The following is a 24,373-nucleotide window of genomic DNA, read 5'->3' as shown; positions in this document are numbered from 1 at the left end:
AATTTAAAAGATACCTTATTGTAGTGATAATTTAAAAGATGGACATTTCTTTTTTCTGAATGGTGATTGATTTACGAATTACCAATAGTCTTCTAAAACAAGTAAACAACTTAAAAATGATGCCATCTTAAACAATGCAAGAGGGGACTAAATCCTCCACTCTCAATCGCTAATTTTGTGACACCATTCTCATATGATGATTTTTTTTGATAAAAATATGATGATTTTTAAGGATAAACTATGTAATGCGATTGATTTAATTAATGGAAGTTGATGCATCATCGGATAAGCGGTGACGTTAGGGTGACGTCTAAGCAGTCCTCGCCGGAGCCTTCATGATCTTCGGATAGTAGCTCTACGACGAAGAGGAGGACGAAGACGGTGGGGACCAGGGTACCGGTGGGGACAAGTCAGGTTCATATGAAGACGGGGCAAGTGTGTACACGTGGCGAGCAGTTATTGGTGAGCTCAGTTCAGATAGTGACTGAAAGATAGTTGCAAGGAAGTAAATGGGATAAGTTAAAGCCATGTTTGGTAGAGATCAAAGCAAGTAGCTAGTGGGGGTCGATTTTTCCTTTTTGGATTTTGTAATACAATAATTGTTATTTCTTTGTCCTACTCCCAGGTACTTTTCTTGAAGTCATGCTTTTTTTTTTAAAGCTCTACACCGGCTGATGTAAAGAAATAAAGAATGTTTATACTTTATAGTGTTAGAAGAAGGATCGAGGGGCCGCGCGTATGGAGAGAGAAAGTTGGCGAGGTATTTTTACAATGCTCGACTAGAGCAGATAGCACTAGTTTTTGATGCAGTTCGGTTTGGTTGATTCTCACCGATTTTTATCTTGAAACGGTCTTGGTTTTGGATTGAATCGGATTAGAGTCTGATTTATTAATTTCTCAATCCAACCGAAATTCAATTTAGTTTTTACAACTATGGTTTCATATTTTTCGAATAAATTGCCTTATCTTGCATGAAATTAAAGCCTTTATTCTCTAAGTAAACAAAAAAAATTCACGTGTGAATCTGAATATAATTGTCGGTAGATATATTTTAGTATTGAAGAGGGTGTGCTTTACTGTATTATAAGAGTGTATCACAAAATTGTTATCCATAACAGTAGATTGTAGATACGTTTCATCCATTTCTAAAAAACTTAGCCATAGAAATATGAGAGATAATTGATATAAGTTTACATGTTAAATGATGACAAATATAAGCTTTAGAAAATTTAAATGGTAAAAAGATTCATGTTATCTGGAGATATGAGCAATGAAGGAATCCATTTCCCGTCTTGAAACCCCACCTTCATCCATGGATTCAAGAACGGCATCTCTCAGCTTCAATGCCGTCTTTCTCATCTCATCACCTTCCTTTGATGCCATCAAAGTTCTCACAGCATTCTCAACCTCGGAAGCAGTAACCAACTCATCCCTTTTGGCCCAATCCTTAACAACCAAACCAATCTTCAACACTTGGGTTATCAAAACCATGTTCCTTGGTTGGTCAGAGTGCATAGGCCATGCCGCAATTGGCACCCCCATTGTTATGCTCTCCATGGAAGAGTTCCATCCACAGTGACTCATAAATCCTCCAGTTGAATTGTGCCTTAGAATCTCCAATTGTGGAGCCCAATCTCTTATAACCAACCCCATCCCTTCAATTCTCTCTTCAAATCCGTCAGGGAGAATGTATCTCCTGACTTGGCCGTCGAAAATGTCCCCTTTGTCTGCATCTCTCAGCACCCATATGAACTTCTTCTTGCTCTGTTCCAACCCAGTTGCAATCTCTTTGATTTGTTGCTCCGTCAATGATGTTGTTGTCCCAAAAGAGATGTATATAACTGAATTTGGTTCTTGCTTATCAAGCCACTCAATTATGATGTCCTTTTCCTTGCAACTTTTCTTGCTGGGGCATAAAGGGTTGAATGGCCCCAGAGCAAAATGCTTAATATTTTTGTTGATGCCAGGGAACTGTTCTATCATCTCCATATAAGGACCTTCAATGGCTCTGCTTGTGTTGTGGATGAACCCATTACTCAATGCAAAGAATTTGACTTGTTCTGTAATGAAGTCCATTATTTCTTCCGGGAAGCATCCTTCTAAAGAAGCAGCTTCGGTAATATGAACACCAAAACTTTCAATATTCGGATTATTGTTTTGCATGAGATCCAGCACAAGGTACAATGCAAAGCAAAACGCAGAGACACTCTGAAAAGTGTAGTTCTCTGCGTTTGGTATGTCCGAGGCATCTTGTGCCACAGACGACATTAGCGAGTCGTGGATCACTACCACCCTTTCGTGCAGACACGAAAGGGATCGAAGAAGTGATGCCACAGGCTCACGAAGATTTGAGGAAGCGTAAAAGGAAGGAATTATGTGAGATGGGAACATGCTTTGTTGGTTAGGGTTTGGAGGAGGAGAAGGAAAAGGAGGGACTTCAAAGTCATGGAAATGGAGTTTGGAAATGGAGGTTGGTTCCCAACCTTGAACACGAAGTGTGGCTTGGCGGTTGTGTGATTTTGTTCCAACGTAGTGGACGGGTATGTTGTGTGATATGATTAGGCGTGAGAGATGGAGAAGCTGGTTGAGGTGGCCTTGTGCTGGGAAAGGTATCATCACAACAACAACTTGGTTTTGATTATGAACATTATTATTGTCATAGGTTTTGCCAGTGGAAGCCATTCTTCGAGTTTGGGCTGTAGGGGTTGATGCTTAGCTGGCTACTATGCAATGTACATATAAAGTATACTAGACTTTATTAATATTTATACTTTAAAAATCACATTTTTTTGTTTATTTATTTTATGAGAAGTGGAAAACGACATTCGAACTTTATTCGGGGTAGTATCAATAAGATATACTTTATCTTCTATAAAATGAGTGTTTATTTTGCTAAATTAATTTTCTATAAACAGTTATTCATAGTACCTTTTTATCAGTTAGGTTCATATTTGGATTTTTTTAAAATAAATAAAAAATATTTTATTTATTAAAATAAATAATTTTTAAAATAATTACAAAAATACGTAATATGTCTTATCTCGTTTATAGTGTAAACGAAATAAGAGATGCGAATGATATGTGTATATCTTGTTTACACTGTGTAAACTTATCTCGTTTACACTGTGTTCTTGTATGGATACCTGAAGGGAGAACTCGGTCCCTGGGAGTCGATGCCAAGTTGTTATCTTCGGTGCAGACCTTTGAGCTTTGTGGTAGTCCGAGCTTTACTCCGAGGAGATGTCCAAATAAGCAGAGCGTGAGCAAGGAACAAGGGGGGAGTGTACCTGCAAAGGCACTCCGAAACTTAAGTCAGTATTGAGAATTCAATGTGTCCTTAAAGGAGAAGATGTCATACCTCTTATAGGTGGAGTACTATTGGTCCGTTATACCTTTGTTGGTCATCCAACTTAAAAGGCAGTTATTGGGTTCTTAATGATGATGTTTTGGTCGGGTGTTACCTTGTTGAAATTGTAACGTGTAACGGCCGAGTTGTTATGCAGATTGCCGAGTTATGATCATTGATTGCCGATTAATAACTGTAATGCCAAACTATAACGCCAGCTTTCTGAATAATAACGTGAATAATGCCGAGTTATGAATGATAATGCCGAGTTTATGATGTTGGATTTGCAACGGCCGGATCATAGCCCCCAAGCTTGGCCTGGGAATTGTGTTTAATGAAGCAGGTTGAGCTTTTTAATGAATAGGTCGGTTAATTGAGTTGGTGTATAACTCGGCATTTGACGTGATTTTGGAGCCCCCAGTTCAAGATGCTTTGTTAAACAATTAATAAATTAATATTAATGAGAGAGAGAATACTGCGTGTACTTATTAATGACGTGCGTCTTCTCAATGCACATCATATCTCTTAGGGCAGTCGAAGTGACTGTTTGGTGGTACTGGAAAGCGGTTTTTTGGATTTTGAAATTAACCTTTGGAGTTGAAAAGGTTTGGTAGTTTGACATAAGGTTATGTGAGCTTTATCAGAAGAAGTTTGAAGTAAAATATGAGCGAGAGAGGTATTATCTTTTTCTGACATTTTTTACCTTTGCTTTCCTTCTCTATTATCTTTTTTCTTGTTTTTTCTTTTTTTGTTATTTGTTTGATATTTTTATGGATGACCAATTTGGTTCCATTTTCCTTTGTATAAGGTTGTTGGTCTGAGGCTTGCCAGTTTAGGGCGTAGCCGAGAAAAGAAACATCGTCAAGTGGCCGAGTAGAAGCCAGATGCAAAGTTGGAGGAACAGTTGAGCTTAAAGAATATAAGGGTTACAGAACTGGAGAGTAAAGTAGCTGATCTTGAGAAAGAGCTAAAATTGATGAAGGAAAACTATGCAAAAGAAGTTGAAGATTTGAAGAAGAAAGAGGCCGAGCTTTCTTCTATGACTTCCCAGGTTGTAGAGATAATAGCGAGATTTGAAGGAAGTTGAGAAAAGTAAGGTAACAGAAATTTTAGACTCTTTTGTTGAGGGATTTGAAAGGGCTTCCTTGCAAGCAAAGTTTTTGGCTCCCGATTGTGATTTTTCTCAGATGGATTCGGGCAACATTGTCAGAGATGGAGTTATGGTTGAAGATGACGGAGATGCCGAGGAAGAGGATGAAAATAGTTGATCAGTGTGTATATTTTGTGTGTTAAAACATGTATGTTAGTGATTTGTTTTGCTCCTATAGTGAGCTTATGACTGTTTATGTTCCTAATTTTGGTACTGTTTATGTAAATAGTTTATTTGGCTTTTGGTTATTTGCACATGTTGATTTTGTAGAAAACATATATATTGTTATGATAGGTGAATTTCTCCTAGTTGTGATTGTGGCTTGGAGCCAATTTGTTTTTTAGGCAAAATTGTGTTAATGGTATAATGCCATTAATTTGATGGAGAAGTATCATTGAAAGGCTGAGTGGGCAGAGTTTATTGAGATGCCGATTTAATAGGCGTTGATAGTATGTTGTGTAACTGCATTCTGTTTAATGGTCGGCAGTAATTCTGAGTATTGCTCGGCAATCTATTATTAAGTCCGAGTAGTTTGTTTAAGATTGTGGATTTGTTTTGACTGATATTTGCCGAAAGGTCGGGTTCGGATTATAATCAAATATTTGATTGAATGATAGTGTTCGAGTGTTCAGATTTTGATTAAGATTAGTTACTTGATGGAATGATTGTATCCGAGAGGTTAGATTCGGAGTGATATCGGATATTTGTTTAATTTTGAATGATCAGCTTCCGATTTAGATCGGAGGTTTGTTTGATTGAATGATCGGACTCCGATTTAGATCGGATATTTGTTTGGTTCAATCAGTTGATTTCGATTTAGATCGGATGTTGGTTTGATTGAATGATCGTATCCGAGTGATCGGATTCCGTTTAAGGTCGGCAGTCGGATTATCTGATTGTATCTGAGTGATTAGATTCCGTTTTAAGGTCGGCAGTTGGATTGACTGATTGTATCCGAGTTATCAGATTATGTTAAAGGTCGGATATCGGATTGACTGATAGATTTCGAATGACTTATTTTGGCATATGATCGGTGTTGATAGTATCCGAATGGTCAGATTGATAGTATAGGTCGGCATTATATGTTTATAGATGAAGCGGAACTATGAAATGGAGAAAATAATGATTTGATAAAATAAGAAATTTATTTATTGAAGAACCCTTGATTTCAAAGGCCCAGGTAGGCTAGCCTCGTTAAAACCTCTCCAAGCAAAACCCTTGTGGGAAAAATCTTGGTAGTAGGAAAAAGAGTACTGGCCTGTCCCTGGTATTAACTGTAATATAACTTTAAGAAAGATACATTCCAAGTGTTAGGGAGATCTTTAACCTCTAAGGTTTGTAGTCGGTAGGCTCCCTTGCCAATTACTTCTGTGACTCTGTAAGGGCCGTCCCAATTAGCTGCTAGTTTGCCATGTGCTGATGGTTTTATAGCTTGTTCTGTTTTCTGAGCACAAGATCGTGGACTTGGAAAGACCTTGGTTGAAGTCTCTGGTTATATCTTCGAGCTATGTGCTGTTGCATGGCCAAATGTTTGACCGCTGTTGATGATCTTATTTCTTCTGCGAGGTCAAGTTCGATTTGCCGAGCTGTGTTTTGTGTAGTCTGGTCGGCTAGTTCAGTGTGCAGTGAGGATTGGGAGATCTCCACGGGTATCATTGCATCGGATCCGTAGACTAGCTGGAAGGGTGTCTTGTAACACCCTACCATACAGAGTCTTATGCTTAAGTCATAATTCAGAGATGGCAAGGTATTACGACCTCTAAAATAAAAATTTAGTACATATAGTAGTATGAATGATTGATTATAACTAGGAGCCTTTGTAGAAAAAGTGGTAAACAAAAACCGCAACTCAAAAGCGCAACACTCCGATCGATAACGTAACGAACAAGGATAAACCAACGCGAGATTATATATATACAAAAGAGTGTCAAAAACAGGAATATCAAGGCTCAAAATCCGGCTGCGAAGATAACCGGTCCGAGCATAACAGTATATACATATGATAGAAAAAGGAAAACCCCAAGGTAAACCCAAAGGGACACAAATACATAAAACCTATTCTCCAAAATTCTCCCATAAAAGGAGTCATCACAGTTCGTATTATTTAATGGAGATAAAAGTATCTAAACAAAACATATAAACCAAAAATAGCCCCGAGAACAAAGGATCTTCGCAAGTATAGAAGTCTCCAGCATGCCTCAGCGGGAAACCTCACGCCCTGCATCTGAAAACCACAAAATCCGCATGGGTGAGAACCAGAGGTCCCCAGCATGGTAACAGCTTCCACATATATAATATATAATAATAAAGGAAAGCCAAAGGCAATCCTATATCTCCCCCCAGATAATATCAAAGCTTATAAACAAGCTAAACCATATAAGGGCATCTGACTAAAGATTCTTCAGTCTAACTAATACTTCCCTTTCCAATTCCTTCAAACCTCCCAACCACCAGCAGGAGTATATTATAGCAAACACAGATATATCAAACAGAGAATATACAAATAGTAGCAGTTAAGACATTTAGACAATTAGCAAGTAATATGCAGTCAGTTAGGCAATCTCAACCAATTCACATAGTATGCATATGATGAATGCCTGTCCCTAGTGGCCGATGATATCATCTTGTCGGTTATAGAGCCAACCCGACAAGTCCTGGTCGCTAACCATTGGACTGTCCCTCTGTCGTGCATCCCCAAACTCGAGTTATACTCGTTATAAACTTGATCATAAACATGATCCATATCCTTCACCCTCACTGGTGAATATTTACGGGGGTTCGAGCTCATCCGGGCCTTTCACAGTGCCCGGCCACACTTACAACATAGGGTTAACAGAGCTTCGAGTCTCAACCTGGAGCACGTGGTGGCTAGCCACTGCTACTACCCAAGGAAACTCGTACTCAGATAGTGGAAGTGCAATTTCACAATTATCAATAATTCAGCATCAACATGCATGAATTCTCATCCATGGATCAACATCCATACCAGCCATTCCGGCTCACGGTTCAATCCAGAACCAGCCAATATTCATAGCATACACAGCTATTCCGGCTCATGGTTAAATCCATAACCAGCCATTTCATAAACAATTACAGCCTTTCGGCCCATGGCATAACAAACACTTCCACCACCATCCTCCGCATCTCACATAATCATCTTGATCCTCATTGATCATACATTTTTCCCTTGCTTCACTCGCAAGTTATCACATTCACTAGCCCCTTTCTAATAGCTAGGCATATTATGATGATTTAAGACATGAATGGTGAGATCGGAGGCTTAGAAGTGTGAGATTTGGCTTTTAAAACTCAAATATCAACTTTGGGATGAAAACAGGGCCACGCGTACGCGCACTCCACGCGCACGCGTGGATGGCCTCAAAAACTCATCGACGCGCAAGCGTCATGCACGCTAACGCGTGGATTCCAAACTTGCCCATCGACGCGCACGCGTCAACCTCGCGTACGCGCGGGTGTTCTCGTGCCCCAGGCACAACACCGGCACAGTTCTGGCATAACTCTCTGGAAAATGGCTGGGCATTGGGTGCAGCACAATCGGCGCGCCCGCGCACATCACGCGTACGCGTGGATGGCACTTTCGGAAGATCGGCGCGCACGCGCCAGGTGCGCCCACGCGCAAGGGGTCATTCTGCTAAAAATTTTCTAAGTTAAAAACTGCAGAATTCACAGACTTACACCCCAATCTTCCAACGGACATAACTTCCTCATTTTAAATCATTTTTCGTCCGTTCTTCGAACGGCACGAACATCCCGGATCCAATTTCATTTCTAAAAAGGTTTGGTACAAAACAGAGATCCGTAGTCCCAGTTATGTCCCGCCAAAGTATGCCCAAAAACCATGTTTTTCATAAAAACCACAAAGTGCCATTTTCAAAACAAGCCATTTCCATTTCTTTCCAAAATCAATCAAAACATGCCAATTTCATCCCTTTTCTTTGAAATCAATCAAAATACATCAAATTCAACATCAAGCCTCCTCAACTCACACATTGACACATAACTCACAATTTACCAAAATCACTATTTCACCATTATCTCCCACTTCACCCAAGTGGCTCAAACTCAAACATATTGACATATCATATACTATTCCTCATACCAATCCTCAACAACACCAATTCCAATAAATCATCATGGTACACAAACAACATCATACTCACCATCAACATGGTTCAACCCACAATTCAACCATAACCAATAATCAAGCATATATCACAACATGCATATTTCTCATACATCATACTATCAAGGCATCAATACTCATCATCACATATATGACCACATCATATATCTCAATCATTCAACAACATCAACCATTCAATGCCTATCTTAGGGCCTCTAGCCTAAGTATTTCCTACCACATTACATATTAGATACGGGAAACCGAAACCATACCTTAGCCGAATTTCCCAAGCTCCACCGGAGCACTTCTAAACCACTTATCCTCAAGCTCACAAGGCCTCAACACCTCCAAGAGCAGATTTTTCACCACCAAGCCCTTTCCAAGCTTGTTCAAAATCACCAATCAAGCTCCAATATCCACACATACACAACCTAAGCCACAACCATCATACCCATACACAACACCTCAAAACCCAAACATCATAAAACAACAAAATTACACTAGGGTTAAGAACCTTACCTCACCCAAGGTCCAAGGAAACAAGATTAACCTTCTCCTTCAAGAGAGTTGGGTCCTATAACATCAAAGAACCCAAAATCTCAACATTTAACCCATGAAACTCGAAAATAGGGGCTGAGATTTCGAACAGCAAGGTGTGGCTTACCTCAAGATTGATTATATGGGTTTTGTAGAGCTCTCCGCGGTGAACGCGTGGCCGCAAACGGGGCGGCAATCGGAGCTCTAGATCAAAAGTTATGGTGATTTGAAGATCAAGTGAGAGAGAGAAGTTGAGAGAATGTTCTTCCCTTCCTCTCCACCATTTCAGCTTGTGTGTGTAACAAATGAGGAGAGAGAGTGTTGAAAACTAGGGTTTTGGTTAAGTTATGTTGGGCCAAGGGCCCACTTTGGGTCCGGTTGGCCCGGTTTGGCCCGGTTTGGCCCGTTCGGTCCAATCTTGGTCCGAATTCTACAAAATTGGTACCAAAATTCTCGTCTCAATCTCCTCTATCACATTTAGCCATAAAAATCACATTTTAGGCTTTCTAGAATAAATTCTCATTTATGGGTTAATTAGCCGTTAATTAACCGGGTTTTACATGTCTCTTTTGTTATTGAGTGGACAGTGGTGTTGTATCCCCATATGATCTCTGGGATAAGCTCGGCCCAGAGGCCTTTTGCTTCATCTAGTTTCTTTCTTAAAGCATGTAGTATTACTTTATTTGCAGCTTCAGCTAATCCGTTTGTTTGTGGGTGCTCTACTGAGGAAAAGTGTTGTTTGATTTTCAAGTCCTGCAAGAAGGATGGGAATTTTTGATTAGCAAACTAGCGACCATTATCTGTGATAATGTGTCGAGGAATGTCGAATCGACAAATAATATATTTCCAGATAAAAGAAAGTATTTGTTGTGATGTAATCTTGGCTAGAGGCTGTGCCTCTATCCATTTGGAAAAATAATCAATTGCTACAATGAGGAATTTTACCTGTCCTGCTATTGTGGGGAAGGGGCCGAGGATATCTATGTCCCATTGGTTGAACGGCCAACTTACCTCGGAACAGCGTAAGAGTTCGGCCGGGAGATGTGTGATCGGACTATGTTTCTGGCAGTTGTTACACCTTTTAACTTTTTCACGGCAATCCTGTCGTATTGTCGGCCAGTATAGTCCAGTTCTGAGTATTTTTGAAGATAGACTTCGGGCTTCGAGGTGTGTACCACAGATCCCTTCATGTGCCTCGGCAAGTGCAAGCTCGGCTTCTATTCTGCAAAGACATTTTAGTAATGGACGAGAGAATTCTCGTCTATATAGGCCGTTATTATAAACTGTAAAATAGGAGGCATGTCGGCAGAAGTGTCGGATATTTTCGACGTTGCCTGGCAAGTTTCCTGTCTGAGGATAGTCCATGTATGGAGATCTCCAGTCTGCTTCCTGTGTAACACTTAAGATTTTTGTTAGTTCAATCCTTGGCTTAAGCAATGTAGATTGGTAAAGGGATGACCTGTTTGGATGAGTATTGGCAAGTTTAGACAAGATGTCATTTCGGCCATTACTCTCCCTGAGTATGTGCTGTATTTCGTATTTAGAAAATTTTGAAAGTAAATTTTGTATGATGTCAAGGTATTTAGAAAGCAAATGGTCCTTTACTTGGTATAAGTTTTTTACCTGCTGGACGATGGTAAGGAGTCGCAGTATACCTTAAGTTCGGTGATGTTTAGGTCGGCAGCGAGTCTAAGGCCGACAATTAAGGTTTCATACTAACTTTGATTGTTGCTTGCTTTGAATGAAAAATGGAGGGAATGCTCGATGACGTTGCCATGGCCATCATCAAGTATGATACCTGCTCTACATCCTTGTAGGTTGAAAGAGCCGTCGACGTATAAGGATGATGAGCGGATAATTTATACACTTTTTGACATTGTTTTTAGATAGTTTTTAGTAGTATCTAGCTACTTTTTAGTATATTTTTATTAGTTTTTAAGCAAAATTTACATTCCTGGACTTTACTATGAGTTTGTGTGTTTTTTTGTGATTTGAGGTATTTTCTGGCAGAAATTGAAGGACCTGAGCAAAAATCTGATTCAGAGGCTGAAAAAGGACTGCTGATGCTGTTGGATTCTGACCTCCCTGCACTTGAAATGGAATTTTTGGAGCTACAGAAGCCCAATTGGCACACTCTTAATTGCGTTGGAAAGTACACATCCTGGGCTTTCCAGAAATATATAATAGTCCATACTTTGCTTGAGTTTTGATGACGCAAATTGGCGTTCAAACGCCAATTCCCTGCCCTATTATGGCGTTAAACACCAGAAACAAGTTACAAGCTAGAGTTAAACGCCCAAAACAGGATACAAACTGGTGTTTAACTCCAAGAAAAGTCTCTACACATGAAAGCTTCAATGCTCAGCCCAAGCACACACCGAGTAGGCCTGGAAGTGGATTTCTGCATCATTTACTTATTTCTATAAACCCTAATAACTAGTCTAGTATAAATAGGACCTGTTACTATTGTATTGGATATGCTGGGATCTTTTATCAGTTTTATGCTATCTTAGACATTGGGGGCTGGCCTCACGGCCATGCCTGGACCATTATCACTTATGTACTTTCAACGGTGGAGTTTCTACACACCATAGATTAAGGTGTGGAGCTCTGCTGTTCCTCGAGTATTTATGCAATTACTACTATTTTCTATTCAATTCATGCTTATTCTTGTTCTAAGATATCTATTCGCACACAAGAACATGATGAATGTGATGATTATGTAACGCTCATCATCATTCTCAACCTATCAACGCGTGTCTGACAAACACTTCCGTTCTACATGCTAACGAGCTTGAATGCATATCTCTTAGCCTTCTGGTTCACGATCAGAGTCTTCGTGGTATAAGCTAGAATCAATTGGCAGCATTCTTGAGATCTGGAAAATCTAAACCTTGTCTGTGGTATTCCGAGTAGGATCTGGGATGGGATAACTGTGATGAGCTTCAAACTCGCAAGTGTTGGGCGTGGTGACAGACGCAAAATGATCAATGATTCCTATTCCAACATGAGTGAGAACTAACAAATGATTAGCCATGCGGTGACAGCGCATTTGGACCATTTTCACTGAGAGGACGAACGGTAGCCATTGACAACAGTGATTGATGAGCGGATAATTTATACGCTTTTTGGCATTGTTTTTAGGTAGTTTCTAGTAGGATCTAGCCACTTTTAGGGATGTTTTCATTAGTTTTTATGCAAAATTCACATTTCTGGACTTTACTATGAGTTTGTGTGTTTTTCTGTGATTTCAAGTATTTTCTGGCTGAAATTGAGGGACCTGAGAAAAAATCTGATAGGAGGCTGACAAAGGACTGCTGATGCTGTTGGATTCTGACCTCCCTGCACTCAAAATGGATTTTCTAGAGCTACAAAACTCCAAATGGCACGTTCTCAACAGCGTTGGAAAGCAGTCATTTAGAGCTTTCCAGCAATATATAATAGTTCATACTTTATTCGTGATTAGACGATGCAAACTGGCATTCAACGTCAGTCCCATGCTGCATTTTGGAGTAAAACGCCAGAAACACGTCACGAACCAGATTTAAACGCCAAAAACACGTTACAACTTGGCGTTTAACTCCAGAAGAAGCCTCTGCACGTGTAAAGCTCAAGCTCAGCCCAAGCACACACCAAAGTGGGCCCCAAAAGTGGATTTCTGCATTTAGACTTATTTCTGTAAATCCTAGTAACTAGTCTAGTATGAATAGGACATTTTACTAATGTATTAGACATCTTTGGATTATTTTTGGATTACCTTATGATCCTTTGATCATGTTTATGGGGGCTGGCCATTCGGCCATGCCTGGACCATCACTTATGTATTTTCAACGGTGGAGTTTCTACACACCATAGATTAAGGTGTGGTGCTCTGCTGTACCTCGAGTTTTAATGCAAAGTACTACTATTTTCTATTCAATTCAGCTTATTCTTATTCTAAGATATTCGTTGCACTTCAACATGATGAATGTGATGATCTGTGACACTCATCATCATTCTGACCTATGAACACGTGATTAATAACCACTTCCGTTCTACCTCAGTACGAACGATTATCTCTTGGATTCCTTAATCAGAATCTTCGTGGTATAAGCTAGAACCCTTTGGCGGCCACTCTTGAGAATCTGGAAAGTCTAAACCTTGTCCGTGGCATTCTGAGTAGGATTCAGGGATTGAATGACTGTGATGAGCTTCAAACTCGCGATTGTTGGGCTTGGTAACAGACGCAAAAGAATCAATGGATTCTATTCCGACATGATCGAGAACCGACAGATGATTAGCCGTGCTGTGACAGAGCATTTGGACCATTTTCACTGAGAGGATGGGATGTAGCCATTGACAAAGATGCCCTACACACGACTTACCATGGAAAGGAGTAAGAAGGAATGAAGGAAGGCAGTAGAAAAGCAGAGATTTAGAAGGAACACAGCATCTTCATACACTTATCTGAAATTTCCACTAATGATTTACATAAGTATCTCTATCTTTATTTTATGCTTTATTTATTATTATTTTTGAAAACCTTTATAACCATTATAATCTGCCTGACTGAGATTTACAAGATGACCATAGCTTGCTTCATACCAACAATCTCCGTGGGATCGACCCTTACTCACGTAAGGTTTATCACTTGGACGACCCAGTGCACTTGTTGGTTAGTTGTGCGAAGTTGTGAAGAATGTGAGTGAACCATAGTAGTGTGCACCAAGTTTTTGGAGCCATTACTAAAAATTGTTCGAGTTATGAAAAGAGTAGATCACAATTTTGCGCTATCAAGTTTTTGGCACCGTTGCCGGGGATTGTTCGAGTTTGGACAACTGACGGTTCATCTTGTTGCTCAGATTAGGTAATTTTCTTTTCAAAAAGTTTTCAAAATATATTTTATAAAAATTTTCTTTGTTTTCGTTTTTCCAAAAATTATTTTCGAAAAATAAAAAAAAATCTTCTTTGTTTTCGTTTTTCTAAAAATAAATTTTCAAAAAAAATCCAAAAAAAATTAGAAAATCATAAAAATAAAAAATATTTTGTGTTTCTTGTTTGAGTCTAGTGTCAATTGCATGTTTTTTTTAAACTTTTGCATTTTTCGAAAATTCATGCATGTGTTCTTCATGATCTTCAAGTAGTTCTTGGTAAGTCTTCTTGTTTGATCTTCATATTTTCTTGTTTTGTGTCTTTTCTTATTTTTCATGTGCATTTTTTGCATTCATAGTGTCTAAGCATTGAAAATTTCTAAGTTTGGTGTCTTACATGTTTTCTTTTCTTAAAAATTTTTTCAAAAAAAAAAAAAAACAAATCTTGATGTTCATCTTGATCTTCAAAGTGTTCTTGGTGTTCATCTTGACATTCATAGTGTTCTTGCATGCATCATGTATTTTGATTCATAATTTTCATATTGTGAGTCATTTTTGTTGTTTTTCTCTCTGCTCATTAAAAATTAAAAAAAAAATAAAATATCTTTTCCTTATTTTTCTCAAAATTTCAAAAATTTGAGTTGACTTAGTCAAAAAATAAAAAAAAACTTAGCTATTTCTTATAAGTCAAGTCAAATTTTCAAGTTTAAAAATCCTATCTTTGCAAAACTTTTTCAAAAATCAAATCTTTTTCATTTTTCTTTTATGATTTTCAAAAATTTAAAAATTATTTTTCAAAATCTTTTTCTTATATTTGTTTCATGATTTTCGAAACTTTACTAACAATTAATGTGATTGATCCAAAAATTTGAAGTTTGTTACTTTCTTGTTAAGAAAGGTTCAATCTTTAAATTCTAGAATCATATCTTTTAGTTTCTTGTTAGTCAAGTAATCAATTTTAATTTTAAAAAAATTAAATCTTTTTCAAAACAAATTTCAATCATATCTTTTCAAATCATATCTTTTCAAAAATTTGATTTCAAAATATCTTTTCTAACTTCTTATCTTTTCAAAATTGATTTTCAAATCTTTTTCAACTAACTAACTGATTTTTTGTTTATCTCTTATCTTTTTCAAAACCACCTAACTACTTTTCTCTTTCTAATTTTCGAAAATCACTTCCCTCCTTTTCAAAAATTTTCTTAATTAATTAATTGTTTCAAATTTTAATTTTTAATCTTATTTCTTCTCCTAATTTTCGAAAATCACTAACCCTTTTTCAAAATTAATTTCGAAAATTCTGTCTCTCTCATCTCCTTCTATTTATTTATCTACTAACACCTCTCTTCCACTCAAGAATTTGAACCCACTCTTCCCCCTTGAGTTTGGATTCTTACCTTTTCCTTCTTCTATTCTTTTATTCTTCTACTCACATAAAGGAATCTCTATATTGTGACATAGAGGATTCTAAATATTCTTTGTTTTCTTGTTGAAGCTGATCCTGAACCTGAAAGGACTCTGAAGAGGAAACTAAGAGAAGCTAAATACAACAATCCAGAGACAACCTTACTGAAATTTTTGAACAAGAAAAGGATATGGCAGCCGAACCCAACAACAATAATGCAAGGAGGATGCTTGGTGATTATACTACACCTACTTCCAAATTTGAGGGAAGAAGCATCTCAATCTCTGCCATTGGAGCAAATAATTTTGAGCTGAAACCTCAACTAGTTGCTCTAATGCAACAGAACTGCAAGTTTCATGGACTTCCATCAGAAGATCCCTATCAGTTTTTAACTGAGTTCTTATAGATCTGTAAGACTGTTAAGACTAATGGAGTAGATCCTGAAGTCTACAGGCTCATGCTTTTTCCTTTTGCTGTAAGAGACAGAGCTAGAACATAGTTGGACTCACAACCTAAAGATAGCCTGGAATCTTGGGATAAGCTGGTCACTGCCTTCTTGGCTAAGTTCTTTCCTCCTCAAAAGCTGAGCAAGCTTAGAGTGGATGTTCAGACCTTCAAACAGAAAGATGGTGAATCCCTCTATGAAACTTGGGAAAGATACAAGCAGATGACCAAAAGGTGTCCTTCTAACATGCTTTCAGAGTGGACCATTTTGGATATATTTTATTATGGTCTATCTGAGTTCTCTAAGATGTCACTGGACCATTCTGCAGGTGGATCTATTCACCTAAAAAAAATGCATGCAGAAGCTCAAGAACTCATTGACATGGTTGCAAATAACCAGTTCATGTACACTTCTGAGAGGAATTCTGTGAGTAATGGGATGCCTCAGAGGAAGGGAGTTCTTGAAATTGATGCTCTGAATCCCATATTGGCTCATAACAAAATGTTGACTCAGCAAGTCAACATGATTTCTCAAAGTCTGAATGGATGGCAAAATGCATCCAACAGTACTAAAGAGACATCTTCTGAAGAAGAAGCTTATGATCCTGAGAACTCTGCAATGGCAGAGGTAAATCACATGGGTGAACCCTATGGGAACACCTATAATTCCTCATGGAGAAATCATCCAAATTTCTCATGGAAGGATCAACAAAAGCCTCAACAAGGCTTTAAAAATGGTGGAAGAAACAGGCTCAGCAATAGCAAGCCTTTTCCATCATCTTCTCAGTAACAGACAGAGAATTCTGAGCAGAACTCCTCCAGCTTAGCAAATATAGTCTCTGAACTGTCTAAGGCCACTTTAAGTTTCATGAGTGAAACAAGGTCCTCCATTAGAAATTCGGCGGCACAAGTGGGCCAGGTGAGTAAGAAAATCACTGAAACTCCTCCTAGCACTCTCCCAAGCAATACTGAAGAGAATCCAAAAAGAGAGTGCAAGGCCATTGACATAATTAAAATGACTGAACCTAGAGAGGAAGAGGAGGACGTGAATCTCAATGAGGAAGACCTCATGGGACATCTCCCAGACAAGAAGGAGTTCCCTATTGAGGAACTAAAGAAATCTGAGGCTCATATAGAGGCCATAGAGATTCCATTAAACCTTCTTCTGCCATTCATGAGCTCTGAAAACTATTCTTCCTCTGAAGAGGATGAAGATGTAACTGGAGAGCAAGTTGCTCAATATCTAGGAGCTATCATGAAGCTGAATGCCAAGTTGTTTGGTAATGAGACTTGGGGAGATGCACCTCCCTTACTTATTAGTGAACTAGATACATGGGTTCAGCAAACTCTACCTCAAAAGAAACAAGATCTTGGTAAATTCTTAATACCCTATACCATGGTCACCATGACCTTTGAGAAGGCTCTGTGTGACCTGGGGTCAGGTATAAATCTTATGCCACTCTCTGTAATAGAGAAACTGGGAATCTTTGAGGTATAAGCTGCCACTTTCTCATTAGAGATGGCAGACAAGTCAATAAGACAAGCTTATGGATTGGTAGAGGATGTGTTAGTAAAGGTTAAAGGCCTTTACATCCCTGCTGATTTCATAATCCTAGACACTAGGAGGGAGAAGGATGAATGTATAATCCTTGAAAGACCCTTCCTAGCCACAGCAGGAGCTGTGATTGATGTTAACAGAGGAGAATTAGTCCTTCAATTGAATGGGGACTACTTTGTTTTTAAGGCCCAAGGGTATCCCTCTGTGAACATGAAAAAGAGGCACGATAAGCTTCTCTCAATACAGAGTCAAACAAAGCCCCCACAATCAAACTCTAAGTTTGGTGTTGGGAGGCCATAACCAAACTCTAAGTTTGGTGTTGAGAAGCCCCCACATTCAAACTCTAAGTTTGGTGTCGGGAGGCCCTCATCATGCTCTGAACATCTGTGAGGCTCCATAAGAGCCCACTGTCAAGCTATTGACATTAAAGAAGCGCTTATTGGGAGGTAACCCAATTTTTATTTATCTATATTTTTATTGTTCTTTTAAGTTTTATTAGGTTGATGATCATGTGGAGTCATAAATCAAATACTAAAATTAAAAACAGAATAAAAAATAACAGAGGAAACAGCACACCCTGGAGGAAGAGCTTACTGGCGTTTAAGGAGCATCTGGCTGGCGTTCAACACCAGAACAGAGCATGAATCTGGCGTTGAACGCCAGAAACAAGCAACAGTCTGGCGTTTAAACGCCAGGATTACACCATGAGGAGAGCTGCCGTTAAACGCCAGAAACAAGCATAAAACTAGCGTTCAACGCCAGAAACATGTTGCAGATTAGCGTTGAACACCCAAAACAAGCATAGAGCTGGCGTCTAATGCCAAAACAAGCATTAATCTGGCGTTAAACACCAGGATTGCATGCAGAGGGCATTTTACACGCCTAATTGGTGCAGGGATGATAAATCATTGACACCTCAGGATCTGTGGACCCCACAGGATCACCTCAGGATCTGTGGGAAACACCCTTCACCAATCACCTCAATCTCTCTTCCCCACACCTCTTCACCACTCACATCCATCCTCTCTTCCCCATAAACCCTATCTACCTTTAAATTCAAAATCTGTTTCCCACCCAAACCCACCCTAAATGGCCGAACCAAACCCCTCTCCCTCCACTATATAAACCCCTCCATCCTTCTTCATTCTCACACAACACAACCCTCTCTTCTCCCCCTTGGCCGAATACACATCTCTCCCCCTCTCCTCCATTTTTTCTTCTTCTTCTTCTTCTATTCTTTCTTCGTTTGCTCAAGGGCGAGCAATATTCTAAGTTTAGTGTGGTAAAAGCATAGCTTTTTTTGTTTTTCTATAACCACTTATGGCACCTAAGGCCGAAGAAACCTCTAGAAAGAGGAAAGGGAAGACAAAAGCTTCCACCTCCGAGTCATGGGAGATGGAGAGATTCATCTCAAAGGTCCATCAAGAATACTTCTATGAAGTTGTGGCCAAGAAAAAGGTGATCCCTGAGGTCCCATTCATGCTCAAGAAAAATGAGTATCCGGAGATCCGACATGAGATCCAAAGAAGAGGTTGGGAAGTTCTGACCAACCCCATTCAACAAGTCAGAATCTTAATGGTTCAAGATTTCTATGCCAATGCATGAATTACTAGGAACTATGATCAAAGTATGAACCCGAATCCAAAGAATTATCTTACAATGGTTCGGGGAAAATGCTTAGATTTCAGTCCGAAAAATATAAGGTTGGCGTTCAACTTGCCTATAATGCAAGAAAATGCACGCCCCTACACTAGAAGGGTCAACTTTGATCAAAGGTTGGACCAAGTCCTTATGGACATATGTGTTGAAAGAGCTCAATGGAAAAGAGACTCAAAAGGCAAGCCGGTTCAATTAAGAAGACTGGACCTTAAGCCTGTGGCTAGAAGATGGTTGGAGTTCATCCAATGCTCCATCATCTCCACTAGCAACCAATCCAAAGTTACTGTGGATCGGGCCATCATGATCCATAGCATCATGATTATAGAGGAAGTAGAAGTTCATGAAGTCATCTCTCTTGAATTCTACAAAGTAGCTGAAAAGTCCTCTACCTTGGCAAGGCTAGCTTTTCCTCATCTCATTTGCCATCTATGCTACTCAGCTGGAGTTATCATAGAAGAAGACATCCTCATTGAAGAGGACAAGCCCATCACTAAGAAGAGGATGGAGCAAACAAGAGAGCCTACTCATGGATCTCAAGAGACGCAAGAGGGAGCTTATCATCAAGAAATCCCTAAGATGCCTCAAGGGATGCATTTTCCTCCAAACAACTATTGGGAACAACTCAACACTTTTCTAGAAGACTTGAGTTATAACATGGACCAAATAAGGGTAGAGCACCAAGAGCACTCCATCATTCTCCATGAAATTAGAGAAGATCAAAGAGCTATGAGGGAGGAGCAACAAAGACAAGGAAGAGACATAGAAGAGCTCAAGGACATCATTGGTCCTTCAAGAAGAAGACGCCACCATCACTAAGGTGGACTCATTCTTTAACTTCCTTGTTCCTATTTCTCTGTTTTTCGGTTTTAAGCTTCATGATTGTTTATGTTTTGAGTCTTTATTACATGATTATTAGTGTTTAGTAACTATGTCTTAAGGCTATGAATAATTCCATGAATCATTCACCTCTCTTAATTGAAAAATGTCTTTAATACAAAATAACAAGAAGTACATGAGTTTCAAATTCATCCTTGAAATTAGTTTAATTATATTAATGTGGTGACAATACTTTTTGTTTTCTGAATGAATGCTTGAACAGTGCATATTTTTCATCTTGTTGTTTATGAATGTTAAAACTGTTGGCTCTTGAAAGAATGATGAAAAAGAGAAATGTTATTGATAATCTGAAAAATCATAAAATTGATTCTTGAAGCAAGAAAAAGTAGTGAAGAACAAAGCTTGCAAAAAAAAAGTGGCAAAAAAAAATATAAAAGAAAAAAAAAGTAAGCAGAAAAAGCCAATAGCCCTTAAAACCAAAAGGCAAGGGTAAAAAGTATCCAAGGCTTTAAGCATCAATGGATAGAAGGGCCCAAGGAAATAAAATCCAGGCCTAAGCAGCTAAATCCAGCTGTTCCTAACCATGTGCTTGTGGCATGCAGGTCCAAGTGAAAAGCTTGAGACTGAGTGGTTAAAGTCGTGATCCAAAGCAAAAAGAGTGTGCTTAAGAGCTCTGGACACCTCTAACTGGGAACTTTAGCAAAGCTGAGTCACAATCTGAAAAGGTTCACCTAGTAATGTGTCTGTGGCATTTATGTATCCGGTTGTAATACTGGAAAACAAAGTGCTTAGGGCCACGGCCAAGACTCATAAAAGTAGCTGTGTTCAAGAAACAACATACTTAACTAGGAGAATCAATAACACCATTTGAACTCTAAGATCCTATAGATGCCAATCATTCTAAACTTCAAAGGATAAAGTGAGATGCCAAAACTGTTCAGAAGCAGCTACAAGTCCCGCTCATCTAATTAGAACTAATATTTATTGATATTTTGAGATTTATAGTATATTCTCTTCTTTTTATCCTATTTGATTTTCAGTTGCTTGGGGACAAGAAACAATTTAAGTTTGGTGTTGTGATGAGCGGATAATTTATACACTTTTTGGCATTGTTTTTAGGTAGTTTCTAGTAGATCTAGCCACTTTTAGGGATGTTTTCATTAGTTTTTATGCAAAATTCACATTTTTGGACTTTACTATGAGTTTGTGTGTTTTTCTATGATTTCAGGTATTTTCTGGCTGAAATTGAAGGACCTGAGCAAAAATCTGATAGGAGGCTGACAAAGGACTGCTGATGACGTTGGATTCTGACCTCCCTGCACTCGAAATGGAATTTTTTGTGCTACAGAACTCTAAATGGCGCGCTCTCAGCGGCGTTGGAAAGTAGACATCCAGAGCTTTCCAGCAATATATAATGGTCCATAATTTATTCGAGATTAGATGACACAAACTGGCATTCAACGCCAGTCTTATGCTGCATTCTAGAGTAAAACGCCAGAAATATGTCACGAACCAGAGTTAAACGCCAAAAACACGTTACAACTTGGCGTTTAACTCCAGAAGAAGCCTCTGCACATGTAGAGCTCAAGCTCAGCCCAAGCACACACCAAAGTGGGCCCCGGAAGTAGATTTCTGCATTTAAACTTATTTCTGTAAACCATAGTAACTAGTCTAGTATAAATAGGATATTTTATTATTGTATTAGACATCTTTGGATTATTTTTGGATTACCTTATGATCCTTTGATCACGTTTATGGGGGCTGGCCATTCGGTCATGCCTGGACCATCACTTATGTATTTTCAACGGTGGAGTTTCTACACACCATAGATTAAGGTGTGGAGCTCTGCTGTACCTCGAGTTTTAATGCAAAGTACTACTATTTTCTATTCAATTCAGCTTATTCTTATTCTAAGATATTCGTTGCACTTCAAAATGATGAATATGATAATTTCTGACACTCATCATCATTCTCACCTATGAACACGTGATTGACAACCACTTCCATTCTACCTTAGAACGAACGAATATCTCTTAGATTCCTTAATCAGAATCTTCATGGTATAAGCTAGAACCCTTTGGTGGCCACTCTTGAGAATCCAGAAAGTCTAAACCTTGTCTGTGGTATTTCGAGTAGGATTCAGGGATTGAATGACTGTGATGAGCTTCAAACTCGCGATTGTTAGGCGTGGTGACAGACGCAAAAGAATCAATAGATTCTATTCCGACATGATCGAGAACCGACAGATGATTGGCCGTGCTGTGACAGAGCATTTGGACCATTTTCACTGAGAGGATGGGATGTAGCCATTGACAATGGTGATGCCCTACATACAGCTTGCCATGGAAAGGAGTAAGAAGGATTGGAGGAAGGCAGTAAAAAAACAGAGATTCAGAAGGAAGGCAGTAGAAAGTAGAGATTCAGGAGGAACACAGCATCTTCATACAGTTATCTGAAATAATCACCAATGATTTACATAAGTATCTCTATCTTTATTTTATGCTTTATTTATTATTATTTTCGAAAACCTTTATAACCATTATAATCTGCCTGACTGAGATTTACAAGATGACCATAGCTTGCTTCATACCAACAATCTCCGTGGGATCGACCCTTACTCACGTAAGGTTTATTACTTGGATGACCCAGTGCACTTGCTGGTTAGTTGTGCGAAGTTGTGAAGAATGTGAGTGAATCATAGTAGTGTGCACCAAGTTTTTGGAGCCATTACTAAAAATTATTCGAGTTATGAAAAGAGTAGATCACAATTTTGCACTATCAGTGATCCCTCAACATACAGCTTGCCATAGAAAGGAGTATGAAGGATTGGATGAAGGCAGTAAGAAAGCAGAGATTCAAAAGGAATAAGGCATCTCCATACGCTTATCTGAAATTCCCTCCAATGAATTGCATAAGTATCTCTATCTTTATTTTATGTTTTATTTGTCTTTTAATTATCAAAACTCTATAACAATTTGAATCCGCCTGACTGAGATTTACAAGATGACCATAGCTTGCTTCAAGCCGACAATCTCGGTGGGATCGACCCTTACTCACGTAAGGTTTATTACTTGGACGACCCAGTGCATTTGCTGGTTAGTTGTGCAAAGCTGTGAAAAAGAGTTGAGATTACAATTGTGCATACCAAGTTGTTAGCGCCAATGAGATCACAATTTCGTGCACCAAAGGACCATTCGATGTAGTCCTCGGCTGTGTCTGGTACTGAGAACTCAGCGATGAAGTCGGCTAAGAATTGGGATTTGATAGATGTTCGGCCTTCATATTTGATATCAAATTTCGAAAGTTCAACCGACCATTTTACTAGTCGGCCAGCCAGCTCTGGTTTCTGAAGGACTTGGTGTAAAGGATGATCTGTTCGAACATGGATTTCATGGCTTTAAAAATATGATCGGAGTCTTCTGGCCGAAAAGACAAGGGCTAGGGCCAGCTTCTCAATAGTTGGATATCGAAGCTTGGCATTCTGTAATGTTTTGCTGGTAAAATAGTTCAGGAACTGCAGCTTTTCCCTTTCTGCAACAAGAGCGGAGCTTACAGCCCAGTTAGTGATGGATAAATATAAGAATAATGGTTCCCCTTTAATGGGGGTTTGTAAAATTGGTGGTTTTGAAAGAGTTTCTTTGATTATTGCAAATGCTTGTACGCAATCATCAGTCCATTGGAAAGCTTTTTTCTTTTTTAAAGTTTTAAAAAAACATAAGGACTTAGAAGCTAGGCAGGGTAAAAATCTAGAGAGTGCAGCAAGTCTCCCTGTTAATCGTTGGACTTCTTTGATTGTTTTTGGGCTTGTCATATCTAAAACAGCTCGACATTTCTTTGGATTAGCCTCAATACCTCGGCTAGTGAGCATGAAGCCGAGGAATTTGCCGCTCTGGACGCCAAATACGCACTTTTCGGGATTTAACCGCATGTTATATTTTCTTAGTTGTCCGAAGATTTCTGTGAGGTCATCAAGGTAATTGTTGCCGAATTTTTTCTTGGCGACCATATCGTCAACATAGACCTCAATATTCCTGCCAATCTGTTTGGCGAAGACTTTGTCCATTAGATGTTGATATGTTGCACCTGCATTCTTAAGGCCGAATGGCATGACTTTATAACAATAGTTTCCATATTCAGTAAAAAATGCTGTCTTATTTTGATCAGATGGATGCATTTGGATCTGGTTATAACCAGAATATGCATCCATAAAGCTGAGTTTTTCATAACCAGAGGCATTATCAACTAAGCAATCAATAGAGGGCAAATGGTAGGAATCTTTGGGGTATGTTTTGTTGAGATCGGTGAAATCAACACACATACGCCATTTACCGTTGTGTTTTTTCACCATGACGACATTCGCCAGCCATGTTGTGAATCTGATTTCTCGGATGAAGCCATCATTGATGAGCTTATTGGTTTCTTCCAGGGAAGCTTGTTTTCGGT

The 24,373-nt window shown here is 38.9% G+C and overlaps 1 protein-coding gene and 1 non-coding gene across 2 annotated transcripts; both read right to left on the bottom strand.

The window, feature by feature from the left end:
* Positions 1-1,101: 1,101 nt before the first annotated feature.
* On the bottom strand, positions 1,102-2,744 carry LOC130967625 (zeatin O-glucosyltransferase-like). Its single transcript, XM_057892570.1, has one exon. It carries the CDS (start codon positions 2,680-2,682, stop codon positions 1,252-1,254), a length of 1,431 nt encoding a protein of 476 aa, XP_057748553.1. The 5' UTR covers positions 2,683-2,744; the 3' UTR covers positions 1,102-1,251.
* A 13,277-nt stretch (positions 2,745-16,021) lies between these two features.
* On the bottom strand, positions 16,022-16,129 carry LOC130971902 (small nucleolar RNA R71). Its single transcript, XR_009083104.1, has one exon. It is a non-coding gene; the product is annotated as a small nucleolar RNA R71 (small nucleolar RNA).
* Between the last annotated feature and the right edge of the window lie 8,244 nt (positions 16,130-24,373).

This window comes from Arachis stenosperma, chromosome 3, assembly GCF_014773155.1.
Source record: "Arachis stenosperma cultivar V10309 chromosome 3, arast.V10309.gnm1.PFL2, whole genome shotgun sequence".
NCBI lineage: Eukaryota > Viridiplantae > Streptophyta > Magnoliopsida > Fabales > Fabaceae > Arachis > Arachis stenosperma.
This window is presented reverse-complemented; position numbering and strand designations above follow the sequence as displayed.

Excerpts from the sequence above, each read along its gene's own strand:
- LOC130967625 (XM_057892570.1), bottom strand. The coding sequence starts at position 2,682 with ATGGCTTCCACTGGCAAAACCTATGACAATAATAATGTTCATAATCAA.